Source organism: Drosophila gunungcola, unplaced genomic scaffold, assembly GCF_025200985.1.
Source record: "Drosophila gunungcola strain Sukarami unplaced genomic scaffold, Dgunungcola_SK_2 000114F, whole genome shotgun sequence".
Classification (NCBI taxonomy): domain Eukaryota; kingdom Metazoa; phylum Arthropoda; class Insecta; order Diptera; family Drosophilidae; genus Drosophila; species Drosophila gunungcola.
The window spans coordinates 23,773-41,360 of NW_026453275.1; the positions used below are offsets into that span (position 1 = coordinate 23,773).

General features: G+C 37.4%; 3 protein-coding genes across 6 annotated transcripts; 1 reads left to right on the forward strand and 2 right to left on the reverse strand.

Moving 5' to 3' along the window:
* The first annotated feature begins 994 nt into the window (after positions 1–994).
* On the forward strand, positions 995–7,413 carry LOC128265326 (ran-binding protein 16). 2 transcript variants are annotated; one of them, XM_053001251.1, is made up of 18 exons: positions 995–1,254; positions 1,311–1,706; positions 1,769–1,998; positions 2,551–2,650; positions 2,711–2,926; positions 2,981–3,127; positions 3,197–3,873; positions 3,947–4,239; positions 4,425–4,578; positions 4,639–5,044; positions 5,103–5,241; positions 5,300–5,377; positions 5,439–5,500; positions 5,585–5,724; positions 5,948–6,067; positions 6,179–6,249; positions 6,310–6,336; positions 7,281–7,413. In XM_053001251.1, the coding sequence occupies exons 1-18, from the start codon at positions 1,252–1,254 to the stop codon at positions 7,289–7,291; spliced, it is 3,270 nt and encodes a 1,089-aa protein (XP_052857211.1). In that variant the 5' UTR covers positions 995–1,251; the 3' UTR covers positions 7,292–7,413. The 2 variants fall into 2 exon arrangements, with proteins under 2 accessions (XP_052857211.1, XP_052857212.1); XM_053001252.1 differs by lacking the exon at positions 6,310–6,336.
* Positions 7,414–8,662: 1,249 nt separating this feature from the next.
* LOC128265327 (gamma-aminobutyric acid receptor subunit beta-like) lies at positions 8,663–13,011 on the reverse strand. 3 transcript variants are annotated; one of them, XM_053001253.1, is made up of 8 exons: positions 12,869–13,011; positions 11,548–11,763; positions 11,023–11,194; positions 10,767–10,951; positions 10,544–10,701; positions 9,641–10,144; positions 9,036–9,257; positions 8,663–8,965 (listed from the first exon to the last, which is right to left on the reverse strand). In XM_053001253.1, the coding sequence occupies exons 2-8, from the start codon at positions 11,622–11,624 to the stop codon at positions 8,790–8,792; spliced, it is 1,494 nt and encodes a 497-aa protein (XP_052857213.1). In that variant the 5' UTR covers positions 11,625–11,763; positions 12,869–13,011; the 3' UTR covers positions 8,663–8,789. The 3 variants fall into 3 exon arrangements, with proteins under 3 accessions (XP_052857213.1, XP_052857214.1, XP_052857215.1); XM_053001254.1 differs by having other exon boundaries at positions 12,846–12,975; XM_053001255.1 differs by lacking the exon at positions 12,869–13,011 and adding an exon at positions 12,720–12,818.
* A 737-nt stretch (positions 13,012–13,748) lies between these two features.
* LOC128265324 (gamma-aminobutyric acid receptor subunit alpha-6) lies at positions 13,749–17,075 on the reverse strand. Its single transcript, XM_053001248.1, has 6 exons — positions 16,931–17,075; positions 15,548–16,207; positions 15,408–15,490; positions 15,144–15,346; positions 14,564–15,088; positions 13,749–14,498 (listed from the first exon to the last, which is right to left on the reverse strand). Exons 1-6 carry the CDS (start codon positions 16,966–16,968, stop codon positions 14,190–14,192), a joined length of 1,818 nt encoding a protein of 605 aa, XP_052857208.1. The 5' UTR covers positions 16,969–17,075; the 3' UTR covers positions 13,749–14,189.
* Between the last annotated feature and the right edge of the window lie 513 nt (positions 17,076–17,588).

The following is a 17,588-nucleotide window of genomic DNA, read 5'->3' on the forward strand; positions in this document are numbered from 1 at the left end:
CATGTTTTTTCAGAGCTTCGTTAAAAGTTCAAAAATTTTGTACCCACCGTACCAAATTCAAAACAAAGAACAGCTGGTGCCCGAATGTACATGCGATAAAATACCAAGCGATTTTATCAATAAGAATCTCGGCATGGTTACTTCATGGTCAAGTAGTTTGTGGGATTAATATTTGCTTTTAATAAAAAAATGTATTTATCTCTTGTGTCTGATGTTCACGGTATCTCTTTCCTACTTGCGATTAAATAACTTTTTTAAGACCTTCCTCTCTTTTTTTTTTTTTTTTTGTTTTTTTGTTTAAATTTATAGAAACTAATTTATCAGAATTCATAGTATAATACCAAAATAAACAGGTTTAAAACCAAGCACCAGAGGACCAAAGCACAGACCATAGGAATGGTTGGGAAATGTGAAAGATGTGAAACTCCGATTCACACTTTTAGAAAGGCTAGTATTTCCTAAAGATGTGAAACTCCAAATGGGCTTTGTGGAATTATTGGGATTAGTTAAAGATGTGAAACTCCGATTGTCTTGCTATAATAAAGAAGTCAAACTATGTGTAGGCAGTCTTAAACCTAATTTTGTTCTATGCAGGTGTTATATGTTATTAGTTCTGATTGCTTTTGGGATTAATTTTGTTTTTATCGTTATTGGCGTTATAGACAAATATTAAAAAAAAAAACAAAAATCAACATAAGAGTCACAGCTAAGATGTGAAAAAACTATTATTATACTCTTTCGAACATTAAAAATGTATCTTTCTTATTTAAAAATGTTTATTTTTATTAACACCCATCGTCCTCTTTCATAGTTAAACTGTATTAGAGTAGCACTAAAAATCGAACTCTTATTTGATAAAGAAATGATTAAAATATCTTTTGCTTTTAAAAAAACGAATTTAAATATACGCAGCGTCTCTTTCTGTTGCTTTTGTGGCGTGCCCCTAACAAATGCAGTCGCAGTTCAACAAGTGCAAGAATACCGCAACCATTTTTAATTTCTTTGTTTTGGTCACACTTGTTTGTTTGAGGAACAATTTAGCGTTTTGTTTTCATTTATATATTAACTCAAATAAGAACTATCTAAGTAGGCGAGTTTTCAGAGATTTCTCCATGCCTTTGCATTGGTCAAAGCGATTTAAAACAGATCACAGTAATTGACACCGATAAGGTCTTAGTTATAGTACCGGATTGAGGAGCCAATTCTAGCATCTTTTAACACCGATTCCCGGTGTTCATCTTGTTTGGCGTTATGGTGTGTATTTCACGCATATTATCAATGCAAACTTTAAAGGCAAACGCCGTTTGCAGGATATACAACAACTGGAGGTGCTCTGCAAGCAACTTTACGAGGCCACGGACATCAGCGTTCGTGCGGAAGCGGAGGAGGCCCTCGTCACATTCGTCAACAGCCAGGATGCGTTGCCAAAATGCCAGCTGCTATTGGACCGGGCCGATTCCAGCTACGCCCAACTCCTGGCCGCATCCACGCTGACCAAGCTCATCCAGGGACTCAGTCTGGAGCAGCGCATCGACATTCGCAGCTATGCCCTGAACTACCTGGCCACCAGACCCAATTTGCAGCACTTTGTGGTGCAGGCTTTGGTTACACTGCTGGCGAAGATCACGAAGTTCGGATGGTTCGATGCCTACAAGGGCGAAATGGTCTTTCAAAACATCCTGGAGGATGTCAAAAAGTTCTTGCAGGTACATATATCCCCTAAATATTATCACTATGCAATTGTCAAATGATTCTTAACTAATTCCAGGGTTCCGTCGAGCATTGCACAATTGGCGTCCAAATTCTATCGCAATTGGTTTGTGAAATGAACTCAATCGTGGAACTGGACGTGCACCTGTCCTTCTCCAAAAATCGGAAAATAGCCACTTCCTATCGGGACCAGCAGCTATATGACACCTTTCTGTTGTCCTGCTCACTATTGATCACAGCCCGTGAAAATAGCAAAACCATTAATTTTATGGATGAATCGCAGCAAGCGTGAGTTAAATATGCTACATTTATTTGCTCAATAAGCTTATATATTGAAGATAAGTGACTTTTAAGAGTACTTAAGGGAATTCTATGTATATAGTATATATATTCCTAGAATGTATCACTAGACAAGTCGATATTAACAGCTCCGTCGGTTTACGAGCTGTATTTAAAACCTAACGAGTCACAGTTGTTTTTTACAATGCTATATATAAATGTTTAATTTGTTTAAATTTGGACGACTACTTCATATAGGTGACATAGAATCGATCGGAGCAATAGATGACTTGCAGAAAAGGAACTCAAAAACTTAATATTCTGCATTAAAAATTTGAATTTTAATGTCGTTGAGATATTGGAAAATTTTTATGTTATATGTTTTGTTATACATTATACTTTTTCAGTAATACAATTTTAATAGAAACATTTGTAATTCAAATGTTGAAATTTGTTATATCTGCAAAGCTTTAAACTTTAGCTTGTTAAATCTAGCCTCATTTCTTGACTTAAAATTAAGTTGCGAGTGACTAATTAAAAATCTCCTTTTTTACCTCGTAGGTTAATATCACATGTATTGCGTCTAACGAAAAATTGTCTGAGCTTTGACTTCATTGGCAGTTCCACCGACGAATCTGCAGATGATATGAACAATGTTCAGGTATGTACGCAAACGCAATTAATTGATTTTGAATTTCTATTAAATTGAACTTATACGTAGATACCCACAGCTTGGCGTCCTGCATTCTTAGATTCGAACACACTTAAACTTTTTTTTGATTTATACCAAATTTTGCCCAATGGTTTAGCTAGCTACTCCATATCCTGCCTGGTACAAATGACATCTGTGCGTCGGTCTCTTTTTAGTAATTCCGAGAGAACGAAATTTCTAACTCATTTGGTTGAAGGAGTCAGAGATATATTGACAAGTTTGCACGTGAGTACTTGTGAAATTATTTAACAATTATTAAGCGCCATGCATTGTTTCCAGGGCTTGGGTAATCCGGATAACTATCACGAGTTCTGCCGCTTGCTGGCTCGCCTTAAGTCCAATTATCAATTAGGTGAACTCATAGCGGTCCCATGTTATCCAGAAGCAATCGAACTTATAGCTAAGTTTACCGTGCAATCCCTGCATGTATGTACTTAAATATTGTATGGCTTAGAGGGTAAATTACTTATGCAGGCACCCATTCCTTACCTTTAGTTGTGGCTTTTTGCACCGAATAGTGTACATTATTTACTTACGCTGTGGCAACGTATGGTGGCCTCGGTGCCGTATGTTAAATCGCCGGATCCGCACTTTCTGGGCACATACACACCGGAAGTTATCAAGGCGTACATTGATTCGCGACTCGATGCTGTCCCCTTGATTGTCCGAGACAATTTGGAGGATCCACTAGACGATCTGTGTATGGTGCAGCAGCAGCTGGAGCAATTGTCGGTTATCGAAAGGTGCGAGTATAACAAGACGTGTAGTCTTCTGGTCCAGCACTTTGATCAGAAGGCCCGTGAGTATGAGAACCTTTTGCAGACGCCCAACGCCAACCCCATAGACATCACCATACACGAGCTGCAACTAACGTGGCTGGTGTACATTATCGGGTCGGCCATAGTGGGCCGTCTATCCGTCACGAGTGACGAGCACGACACCATGGACGCAGAGCTCGTGATCAGGGTCTTGCAACTGATGAGTCTAACAGACGCTCGATTGCCCCAGGCTGGCTGCGAAAAGCTGGAGCTGGCAATACTCAGCTTTTTGGATCAGGTGCGAAAAATGCATAGCAGTGAGCAGGCCCAAAAAGCAAATGTATACAAGAGACTTAGTGAAGTATTTGGACTGAGTGACGAGCAGATGCTCTTAAGTTTTATAAATCGTAAAATGTAAGTACCTTTTAATACTGTACTTTCAAATTTATATATTTATCCATGTTGTACACATTGTCTACATTTGCAGTATAACAAATTTAAAGTTTTGGGGACGTTCTGAACCGATTATTACCAAAACCCTGATGCTACTATCCGATCTCTCTGTGCACTTCAACTCCGTGCGTAAACTTGCACGGCTGGAGGAAGTTCAATTTATGCTTACACATCACACAAGCGAACATTTTCCATTCCTAGGAACCAATTCCACATTGAGTGAAATGAGATGCCGCACCATGTTTTACACATCCTTGGGGCGATTGTTAATGTTTGATTTGGGCGAAGATGAGGAAAGATTCTATAGTTTTTTGGAACCTCTAACAAGTCAGTCGCTTAAACTATGCATGGGCATTTTCAGGGTCGGAGATAGAATTTATAGTTTTAAAATTTAAATTTTTAAATTAATTTTTTTAGAATATTGGTTAGATAAGTTCGATTTCATCCTGAAAATGCCTCTATAAAAAGCTGAAATACTTCTGATACAATTACTTATTTATTACCCCAATTAGATCAATTCGAATCCCTTGGTTCTGTGCTAATGGACACGAATATATTTCCTAGTGATGAGGCTAAAAAGGCCACTATTGGCTTGGCTCGTGACCTTCGTGGCTTGGCTCTGCCGCTCAATGCTTGCATTCAATATACGATGCTCTTTGAATGGCTGTGCGTATGAATCTTGTGTTGGCTTTTGTAATAGAATAATATTCAGATTTTTAATTGCAGTTACTATGCGGACTATTTGCCCATACTTTTGCGTGCGATGGAACTATGGGCTCACGATCCTGCCGTCACAACACCAGTGCTGAAATTGTTTGCCGAGTTGGTACACTGCCGCACCCAAAGGCTGGCAGGCAATGTGTCGAGCCCAATGGGCATTCTGTTATTTCGTGAGGCTTCAAAACTTATCTGTATATACGGCAATCGTATTCTGCATCTGGATGTTCCGCGTGAACAATTATATCCAATGAGACTTAAAGGAATTGCCATATGCTTCTTAATCTTAAAAAATTCTCTAGGCGGAAACTATGTTAATTGTGGTGTATTCAAACTGTACGGAGACAATACATTAGACAATGTTCTGAATATTATCGCAAAGTTAATTCTTTCTATACAGCAGAGCGATTTGCTGGTGAGTAACTTAACGCTTAATGTTGTTATTATTGGTATAACTTTTAAAATCGTTACAGGAATACCCAAAACTATCATCGGCGTACTACAGTTTACTAAATTGTCTTTCGCAAGACCATGTTTCTTACTTGGCCGCTTTGGAGCCGGCTGCATTCGTTTACATATTGAAAAGTCTTACTAAAGGACTTGCAGCGTTAGGTATTTACCAAACTTAAGATAACCCCATGAAAAGAATATAGCAAAGATCTATTTTCAGACTCGGCCATTTATATTAGCTGCTGCACAATTTTAGACAGTATTGTTTCTTACATCTTTAAACAGCTACAGATGAAAGGTACATGGGAAAAATATTCATCGCCAAAAGCATTCACATTTATGCCATAATTATCTTTTAGTTTCCACATTTCCAAACAAAAAGCTTCGGAGCTTGAATCAAGAAAATGCGCAATTCTTAAAGGTATGTATGCCAATTATGGAACATATTTTTGAGAATCCCGAGGAACTGTTTTAACTAACATTTAACGACATCACTGCATTTTAGGTTGTTGAAATTAACTCTGAATTGCTACAGAGTATGATGTCCTCGTTGTTGAACAACGTTTTGGCTGAGGATGGTCGAAATCAGTGGTCTATGTCACGCCCATTGCTGGTTCTTATTTTACTTTATGAGGACTACTATCGGTAAGAGTATTTCCATAAATATTATATATTTTTGATATGGAAGCTTGTGAACAATGTCATACTAATTGATATTTTCACGCTGTATATTTTTAAATAACGTGTTTTATATATGTTATACACAAGTGTGAAAATATTTAAAATACAATGGTATTTTAAAAACTTAACAAAATTGTTAAATATATCACTAATATATAATGTTGTTTTCTTATTATTAATTTTACAGCTCTCTAAAGGACAGAATTATCTGTGCGCAACCAATTGAAAAACAACAGACGATGGCTCAGTGGTTTGACGAACTTATGGTGGGAATCGAGCGAAATGTGTCCAGTAAAAACAAAGAAAAGTAAGTTAACAATATATTTTATTTCAGTAATCGTATGCAGGGTTATATATATACCGGCGTGCCATCTGCGATCTTTTTCAGAGATTATTAATCATATATTTTTGTTTCTAGATTTACTCAAAATTTGTCAACATTTCGGCGTGATGTGGTTAGCTTACCAAAGTCAACTGGAAATTTAACAGGTATGTATTTAACATAATATTGTTAAATGTGTTCCGTTTTTAAATCAGTTACTCTTATAGTTCAAGGGTATTCTAGATTCGTGCAAAGTAAGTAACAGATGAAGGAAGTTTTTCCGATCATGTTTAGTTTACGGCAGGCTTACACACTTACACACTTAAACGATTTTCGGTCCCTTGGATCAAGAGGGTTTCCCAAACCTATTCTGGCCTTATTGGCTTGCAGTTTGCTCGCATCGGATGTTAATATGAAGCCATAAATCCTTTTAAATAAATCCTTTTCAGTACTGCCTAAACCTAAAATTCTAAATGTTAAATATAGGCTAAATACCCTAAATTTAGCAAAAAAAAAAACCTATTTATTTAGTTGTTCATAAAAATGTAAAAACGATTAAGAAATATATATTTTTCGTATTTTTTGGATGCAATAATGGCTAAAAGCTTTTACATTGGCATAAACGTGGGTTTTGAAATTTTTTTTTTTGTTTTTATCACAAAATAAGAAAAAAATACGGGCCTTAAATATACCCGATACTCTTAAAATAAAATTCTTTTAACTTTTTAACTAATTGAAGAGAGCGTCCCTGACCCTACCAGAATTAATCTGTTTTATACTTGATTAGAGTTTTAAAGACAGAACCCCAAAAACGTAAAATTTATGTAATACCCGATATTTTGGTGGTATGGGAAAACAGAATTCATGAAATCAGCAACAACAATTTTTTCTCAACGCTTTATTTATGTTAGACTTATGTTTATAGTTTTGTTTTCAAGTAAGAAAAGCATTGCTCATGTGAATCTCATAAAATTAAATCATATGTGTCAATTGCTTAGATTTTAGAAAATATTTTTGTTCACTAAAACATTTAAAAATATATTTTTGAATTACTTTTAAAATTTTTGTGGAAATGTCCATATCACCAGGCGTTATAATCATGTCCGTCTGTTTGTTTTCCCCTTTGTACGAAAACTAGTCTCAGGTTTTAATAACATCTTTATGAAGCTTTCAAAATGTTTTATTTTTTTTATTGCAGGTGATATATAAGTCGGAACAGACGAGATCAGACGACTATATATAGCAACGATCGGACAATGTATAGGAAATCTGGCCTATCTGGTATAGCTTCCTAGTATTTCAATATAAATGAAAATACGATTTCTACAAAATGTTTTTCAATTTTATCAAAACCGGACCACTAAATCATTATGCTGCTTTAGGAACAAGCAGGTCGATTTTGCTAGATTTCGTTACTTTTAAAGAATTTTACGTGTAAATATATGGATCCATTTTGCATCACTTGTTTTAAAACCAATGTTGGAACGAAGGAGTAATCTTAGCTACATTATGTTGTTTATGTAGATATTGTTTTAACAGGTCTCACATATTTGGCATACTCACCTTTTGGATCTACGAATTTAAGTTTTTATTAAGTTTGGCAATCTTGGGTATGGGAAGACTAGCCACATTCACATATGCGTTTAGTCCACAAATTAAAGGGTATCTTTAGCTTTTAGTGAAGGCATTACTCCAGAAACGAAAATGTGTTCTTTTGAGACAGTGGTCTCTCTGAATATGAAACTTAATTTCACGGTTTGTGTATAAACGTAGATACAGGTACAAACTATGTACATATATATATTTTTAATCAGGACTAACAAAATCGAACTGTCCGTCCGTATAAACGTCAAAAAAGCTCTGGATCAACCCGGAATATTGAAAATAAATATGCTTGAGCAACGGGTATATCATAGTCGGGATGGTCGACTATAGCGTTTTTTTTTCAGATATTTAAATCTAGATTTTAAATTTCGTATGTCAAAATCTGAATTACCAAATAAATCTCTAGAATGTGAAAGAGAAGGTTAAAAAAATAAACCATAGTTGAGATTATAAATAAAAAAGGAAAGTTAAATGTAAAATAAATTGCATTATTCAAACAGTTGGTTGCATGTTTTTTTATTCAGGGAGTCAAAGTTTACTAGAATATCATGGTTCTGTTTCTTGAGTAATTCCTGTACTTAATTTTTTGAAATCTCTTGTAAGCATGTGAAACAAACTGGTGTTCCTAATTTAATGATTTTTGGACTTTTGGCCAGCGCTTTCGTGTTATCGACCAGTGTGCGGCGGTGGATTCGAACCCCTCGAACCAAAGTCATAGTGCAAATGGAGAACAATGGTGTTGCTTCGAGTGAAAACGAGGAGCGGATCGACAATGGATGCAGAACAACCAAGAAGGGCTAGACGTAGAACTAGCGATAAGAAACTTAACGTTGTAAACAGTGGTTACAAAAACTCTCTGCTTTCTCACTGGACAAGTTGTGGGTAAATTAAAAACAATATAATATTTGTAAAAAAACCAGGTAGATCGTTAGCAACCCTTGGGTCTTCACCCAAAAAAATGAGAACAACTCTGAATCAGGTACGCCCAAATAATATGGCGAAGTCAATCTTTATTATGGAGGTTATAAAAATTTGTATTTGGATCTCGTGGTTCTGTTTCTAGGGGAATTAACTACTCGTTTGCGGCATTTATATATATATATCATTCCAGAATATAAAACAGCCAATAGCCAAGATTGAACGCAAGGAAACTGATCGGAAATATCATGCGGGAGTATTTGTCAATAATATTGACATCCTTGATTTTCGGTATAGTGGCTTTGATGGCAGAGGCACCCCTTTTGAGTGCATGCAACATGCGTGGGCGGGTGGAGATTCCTGCAAATCGGTATGAATATGAATGGTTGATGATAGTATAGTCAATAATATTAATATAAGAACACATTACCCCTCTGTGCCCGACGCCTGAGCTGGCTGTGTCCGGTGCCATAATTACGAGTTATTCGAAAACTTGGCGGAAACTTTCCCAAATTCATGGTTTCGGTACCAATGGAGTCGAGGGTAGCGTTATATGTACCTCTTCGTAAAGAAGGTATAGGACTCATGCGAACGTCCTGCAGCTCGATAATGTCCTCTGTCGTTGAACACGTTTCTGATCTTTCACTCTTTCCTGCGGCAGATGGAAACATTGAATTTGAAAGTTAGAAACCGTGGTCCTGTAAATCTATAACTTATTCTACATACATATATGACTTAAAAATATGTCCAAAAGTATGCAATGAAAATTTATAGTCGTATTTCGGGATGAATCACACGCACTTTCGGCTCAAAATATATTATTGCATACACTTAGACACCGTTTTAGGTAATGTCAAAACCCTAGAGAATTCAGTGGCACCGCCAAAAGATTTTGATTCTTCTCCAATTACCTATATTATGAAGTGCTCACTTATAGATGAGATGAAAGTAATATGCATTTGCATAATATAACGTATAAGTAATTAAAATACCAACAATGCAATTGCCATAGTGCTGAACTAAAACTAAGCTCACCGATCTTCCCTGGACAGCAATCCTTGACCTTCTTTATTTTCTTTTTAGCTCTTTTGCCCCAGTACGTATAGTTAACGGCGGCATATTCGAGAAGGGCTGCGAACACAAAGACGAAGCACATGACCAGATAAATGTCGATTGCCTTCACATACGATATACGAGGCAGTGAGCTGCGAACACCGGTGCTAATTGTGGTCATGGTGAGGACCGTGGTGATGCCCAGGGCGACGCGGGCACTTGTGGCCTCGTGGTTGATCCAAAACGAGACCCACGACAGCATCACGATCAGAATGCTGGGCAGGTAGGTCTGGAACACAAAGTAACCGATGTTCCGCTGCAGTTTGAATGACAGCGAGAGGCGCTGATAGACCCCAGTGGCCAGTCGCTCCTTGCGATCGTTGGTCTCGTACCCAATGATGGTGAACTGGGGCAGCTCTGCATCCTCCACACCACGAACAGGCGTCGGTTTCCAGTACATGACCACATCACTGACCGTATATCCATCTGCAATAATAAATAACAATAACAATGAATAATTTGAACGTGTGTTTAGACTGTGGAGTTGAGGCGAACAATGAGCTCAAAATAAGATCCTTGTTTAGAATATATTGAACGTATATAAAATATATTTTCATATTTAGAAATATCTATATGTTTAGGAAAGGATATAAAATCCATTTGGATTGGCTTATTCCAAACAATAGATTTTATGACCTCAGTTGCAAAACATATTCCCAAACTTTGACATAACACCTTCAATTATAGGAACATCACTTGGATTAGTCTTAAACGTTTCCTTAAAAGATGTATCTAATTTTTTAACTTCACCTCGACACTATGATCGATTGATCATTCTCAAAACATCTATTCAAAAGGATACATTACACAATAGAGTTTACTTACAGCTCTCTATTTCCACAGTGCAATTCTGGGAGTCTAATGGATAGTAGTGCAGGTCCATCATACACGCGAGGGTCGTGGTAAACCGCATGCCATATGTAACAGCACCATCGCCGCCGAGGCGCACCAGTTTATTTCTCTCGGTAACGTCGTGCAGAAAGCTATGCCAATATGGGAAAGATTGTGAAGATTTAGTTGCACAACAATTGGGGGTTTTGAATTGTACCTGTTTTTATCGTTGGCGAAAAACGTGTCTGGTACCCAGATCTTTTCAGCAAAGTCTCCTGATAATGTTAGAACATCATTTATGCCATCGTCACTCTCATCGGCGTCAAAATATTGTCCAAAGATATTAAATGCCAAACGCTCATCGCGCCAGTACTGATTTAAATACATCGTTATCGTATAATCCTGATGATTGAAATATCAAATTAATTGGGGTTGTTTAGTTAGTAGTCCCATAGATATAATAAAACTCCCACCATGTTAACTTCTGATATGGCGTCAAAGCTGGCTATGGTCAAATCCATGCCGACATGTAGAGGCTCTCCTCCAAAATTGGGCCTGAGACGAATGTCGTAGCCCTGAAGTATGTTTGATATTGTTTGCGTAACATTCTCAAGGCGGCCGGCAAGCACATCTTTCCGAATACATCTGAAAATACGCTCAGTTTTAAAATATTTTTCTATACTGCTGGATTTAAAACAAATGAATAATAATATTTCAATTCAAATCGGACGAGTCCCATTCAAAATGTAATTAAAATTTTGAATGCGATTTCATGAAATACATAAACTTTAGCAATAACATAAAACCCGATTGCACGGCTTCATGTTAAGCAAAGAGTAGCGGTTATAATCAGATTCCAGTTTTAAACCTGCGTTTACTGTATGTGGTCAAAAAAGATTACTTCTTCTTTTAAAATACACTTCTAGAAATCCGATTACCAGGACTACAAATAAATGTATTCCTAAAAAGCTATTTAAGCTAATTAAGTTATAACATACCGAATGAATTGTAGCTGGGCCCCCAGAAGGAAGAACAGTAGACTACAGGTTACTCCGACGCGCGTAAAACATGTCATATTGACAACTCTGGTTTGTGTAGTTGTCGGGTCTCAACTTTTTGGAATCGATTGCTCTGTCATTTCCAGCTTTTCTTCTTTCATCGTGGTAAAAAAATCAAATGCATCTGGCCTTCTTAACCTGGCATGGTTTACGGAGCTGTGGATGTGGAATATTCCGATTAGTAAATCATATCATATCACAAGACCAAAAACAAATCCCAAATTCTTTTGTTGCTTTCAAAACTATTAACAAATTCATGCCGCGAATTTATAAGAATTTTTCTTGTTTTATTCTTCATCTCACAACTAAAAATAGACTTAAATCCCGACTTCTATTGTTTTAGATTGTAAAGCACATAGCATTTAAAACTAATAACCACTCAAAGCCGCGAATTCTTTAGCTTTTGTCTTGTTATATGATGCACAGCGGCTGTCATAGATAATTAAAGATGGTTAATACGCGTTACACAAAAAGTACATTAACTCAAAGCGTCAGTGATTATGCACTCGCACCAATTCAAAATAGATGGCGCGAATCATGACGGCACTAACATGTTTGAAGACACTAGATGTAGCAATGCATACATATCTACAACAATTTGTCCTTTTGTCCTCAAAATCAAAGTGTTATGCAATGTGCCCAAAACTAGAATTATGTAGAGAATAATTTTAATATTTCTTTGTTTTGAAATAAACTGCTAGTTTTCGGGAACAACTGAACTAGGTGGCAACACCAAAACAGTGTCCTTGTTTTTCGTAATTAGCATTCTATCGGGTGATTAATATACGTTTTTTTTTTTTCTTTTTTTTACCTAACGCTTTTCCGAGGTCTCGGTTCCCAAATTAACCTTTAGGAATCCAGTGTTGATAACAAAGTATTAAATATTTTTAGGGTGAAGATCCAAACAAAACCTTAATTAGGACAGGCTAATAATTGGGGGACTATTATTCTGAATGAAAATTGCGTTAAAAGCACAAATTTTCCTCTGCATTTGGGATTAACTGATATGAGGATATTAAAGAATCTGGCGGACAAAAGCGCAATAAAAATATATGGTTGTTGATAAGAAAACACGTTACTACAACCGCAAGAAAACAAATAAAATCACGCACATTTGTAAGACACAACTTATGCATTTATGATGGCAGTTTGCCTTGCTTTTTCGTTCGTATCACCAGCACTAGGCAATAAAAAGAAAAATTGCAATCACACACATTTAGATTGATGCATTGGCAAACTCTGTCGCTTTTCCCGCTGTTACCTCGATTCCCGATTTCCGATTCCCGAATCTGTCAGTATTTTGGTCCACGCGTAGCCTCGAACTGCTGCGTGTGGGCACCCACAGTATCTATCTAATGAATAATTGCTTATAGAGATGCTTATGCAGGAGCTTCTCGGGTGAGTTCATTTCGCTCGGCTTGACCTGCATTGCGCATCCCTATTATTCAAGTTTGTTCGTTTTATCAAATACATACATATGCCTGTGCTTTCTAAGGATGTTCTTTTTGGTTTTCATATTTGGCGGTTGAGCTTTTTGCAGCGACATCCTGCGGTCGTTGGGCTAAGCTTACCTCCTTCAAAGGTTTCCAATTTTTTAATCACTATAAACGGTGATTAAATGAAATATAATAAATAAAACTCTTCAATATTCATTCTACTTCAAATCATCTAAATATGAAATTAAATGGAACTAACCACATTTCTTAATTGCTATTGTTGATAAATATTAAAGTCCAGTGCTTCTCAAACTCACCACTACGCGTTCCCCATTTGCGATTTTTGGTCAGATAAAAGCCCAGTGTCCCTTTAACTGCATGCAGCAGTGCGCTTATCCTTTTCGCGAAAAAATTAAGTGCTTCTCAAACTTAGGGAACCACATCCCTAACTACGGTTTTCGATCAAAATAAAAGTGAAGTGCTTCTTAAACTGTAAGGCAACACCGTTTGGCCTATTCCAAACGTAAAATATAATTTAAAATACTCAAATACTGCAAACTTTGGGCTTTATTTGTATCAGAACCCTCGAAATATACAAATTTCGAACACCTTTTTCAATGTTTCGTGCCAATACAATATATACGAGCACCGACTAGAAATTCGGCCTTCAAAAGTTTATATATTCTACTGCGTATAACTTTATCATTTATTCTTATGCCTTCATGTTGGACCTTGAGAACTCTTTCTTATACATGCCATAAGTCAGCCAGTACAAAAGGTTCAGAAATGCAAAGGACATCGGGAAGGCAATTCGGGCAACACGATCAATTAGGGACACACTGTTAACATAACAGTTGGAGCCCCCTTCTGAAAGTAGTTCACATTCAAAGGTTTATATATCCTACTGCGTATAACTTAAACATTTATTCCTATGCCTTCATGTTGGACCATGAGAACTCTTTCTTATACATGCCATAAGTCAGCCAGTACAAAAGGTTCAGAAATGCAAAGGACATCGGGAAGGCAATTCGGGCAACACGATCAATTAGGGACACACTGTTAACATAACAGTTGGCGCCCCCTTCTGAAAGTAGTTCACATTCAAAGGTTTATATATCCTACTGCGTATAACTTAAACATTTATTCCTATGCCTTCATGTTGGACCATGAGAACTCTTTCTTATACATGCCATAAGTCAGCCAGTACAAAAGGTTCAGAAATGCAAAGGACATCGGGAAGGCTATTCGGGCAACACGATCAATTAGGGACACACTGTTAACATAACAGTTGGCGCCCCCTTGCTGGCTTTTTTGCTCCGCTGCTTTGCGTTCTCGCTGTTTCCGGAAACTGTTATCGCTCTTCAGGCACAACCACATCTGGTGCAGACGGGAAACGGCCGGCGGCTCCGTTTGGGTGGTGCTCTCCATGGTGGCAGGCAGGATATACGATGGCTCCTGATCGGGAACGCAAACGGATAAGTGTCAGTATTTTTACGCCTGTAATCGTGGCTCTTACTTACATTGTATGTGGGACAGAAAATGGTGTCGCGCCTGAGAAAACCATCGTATTCGAGGCCCAGAGCATCGTGTTTTTTGCAAACGCAGACACCATTCTTGGAGTCAATCGATTCGCTGACACCCCCTTCGTTGTCATCATTTTCAGTGCCATCGCTTGTGTCCTCCTCGTCTGCAAATGGAGCATCGTCCCCATCCTCGGCCACGTGATCCGACAGTTCGTTGGCTATACTAATGTCCTCCCACTGATCCTCCAGCTGAGGACTCTCCCCGCTGCCCAGCTTGGTAAAGTAGTGGACGCCAGCGAACTCCAATAGTGTGGCAATGCAGTAGAGAAAGCTCATCAATAGAAACCAGTCCAGGGCAGTGGCGTACTTCACTTTTGGCAGATCTGTTCGGGAGTCCAAGCTAATGGTGGACAGGGTCAGTACCGATGTCACACATAGACTGACCCTGTCACTCGTAGCCTCGCGATGTATCCAAAACGAGACCCACGACAGAACCACAATCAGTATGCAGGGTACATAGACCTAGATTACATTTTTACTAGTAATTATAATCAATATTATATATAAAATTACTCACTTGAATTAGGAAATATCCAGTGTGTCGTTTGAGATTAAATGCCACATGCAGAACTGAAAAGTCACCTTCGCGACGCACCGTTGTAGAATTACGATGCATCATGCTGATGAGATCAAATTGATTTAATGTCATCCCCGGAACGAAGGACACGGCATCATCTTGATTTTTCCATTCATAGATTAGCTGCTGGTTGATATATCCATCTAAAAATTGTACTTTCTGGCTTCAAATATGAGCGGAGTATAGGAATGAGCTAAAACTTACAACTTCCAATTACAAGGGGGCATGATTGTCTATCCATTGGAAAGTTTTGCAGCTCCATGGGACACGTAGCCTTAATTGTTAGTCTATATTAGGGGGAAACATTGTATAAATAATACATATTTAAAAGTTTTTCAACATACCGCATCGAATAAAGAATTCCACCGTTTTGGTCAAGTCGAAGCAATTTGTTGGGCACAGTAATCATGTGTATTTGCGAGTGCTTGCCGTTGTAAAAATAAGTGTCTGGACGCCAAATTTTGTCGAGCATTTTAATGCTGAGAGATAGGCTCTTGATGGGCCCCTTGAAACTGAGACGTTTGTCCCGCCAATACTGTCTGAAGTAGCAGTCCATCGAGTAGTCCATGTCCAGCTCCGAAACAGGACCCATGCTGCGGATCAGAATGTTGGTCTGCACCACGGTGGGCACTCCTTGTCCGTGCGTGGGTAGTTGCGATTGCTCGTAGCGCTTCAGTAGGTTCTCCAAAATCATTGAAATATTGCGACTGAGCATGTCGGCAGAGGCCTTTCGCGGCACTCGTCTTTGACTTGAGACCTCTGAGAAGTAGCTAACAGGCTTGTTGCTTTGGCGTTTCCTTACCGATCGACTGGTTACTTGTTTAAACGACGGCAATGTGCGAAAGGAGTTGAATATTCTAGAGCTAAACTCGCTTGTTATATTTGGTAATTTGGTTAAGATCCCAGTTTTCTCGAGAGCCTTTATATAAAGTAGATGTGACGATGTTGGCGCTAGTGTACCATCACTTACGTGTCCCTCACACATCCAAAAGATTATAAAAAATCTGAAAACAAATTATTATAGAAAAGCGATTATGGTTTGTATAATAAACTTTCTTGATGTTTTTCTTTTAAATAGATAGCTCCGCTTTTTAGTGAAAATATATTTTTTAAGAACGTTTTAAAACCAAATGGATTGTAATTTTATACCAAATACTTTATATATCTAAATATCATAAAAAATATTCTAGCTCTTTACATTAAAAATATTACCTTAAAAGCTTATCATGTTGTAAAGGATCTACTAACTATTTAATTCAGATTTCAGACTTCTGAGAGTTTGTTGTAAAAATAACTAATTTTTTTTAATTTGAGACGCTTAGAGGAGATAGTGCTGTAGCAATTAGACAATATAGAGTACTCTTGATATGACTGACTATTTTAAAATCCGTTGTCCTTCAGCTAGCACAGTTCGCACCAACATGTGGGAATTATAAAATCAATCAACTTTTTACCCACTTTTATTGATTGTTTTCCTCATAAGCTAAGTGGGGGACAGGCATTGTAGCCTTCATTTTCGAATTGAGGTGCCCAAGCACATATTGCACATATTTGATAACGGCTTAATTAGCATCGATGTAAATGTACATGTATATATGTATGTCAGTTAGCTGTCTCAATTTAAAGCATCACACGTTTAAATTTCATTTTAGAATAACCTTTCTTCCTTATTATTTAAAAGTTATTACCAAATTTAAACTGAAGTTACAGACGACTTTTGAACTTACCCGCTAACAATAAATAGAGCTTGTGTTTTTCGAAACATTTTTAATATCACGGTAAGCTCACGGGTATATACGAAAAATATTATTTTCCTGGTATAGACGAACACCAAAAGTGTGACATTCTCATCGCTTTTTGGACTTTTCCGTATTAAAAGTGCTGCACGTTGTGACATGCTTTATATAATGCAGCATCAATAGCCGCTGGCATAGTTTGTATTCGGCATGCGCAAAGCATGTTGCAATTAAGTCCGCACGCCTTTTATTTCATGTTCATTTGTGACAAAACCCTTTTTTCGCAATATAACCATGTATGTGCATAGTTCCTATTACAATTATGAGACCCTTAGCTTCTGTTACGTTTTTGTTGTGGAATTTAAAAAGTACCTGGAAGTTGTGAAGGATGTAAGCAAGCTTAGCACGTATATCGTTAGGTACTATTTTAGTTATTTTAGCTTAACTAATTTAAGAACTAACAAATACTAAAAAAAAACAAATAGATTATGTGTATTTTTCAATTCAAATAAGATTAAATTAAGACAAGATGTAGGAAGTGCAGGTCGAATCATTACCCGATCGCATTTCGATCAAGCTGTCTCGAGAACTGCAAACTCCTTTCATTTTCGGTCATGAAAAAAGTTTTCCTGGAGCGTTGACCTGGATT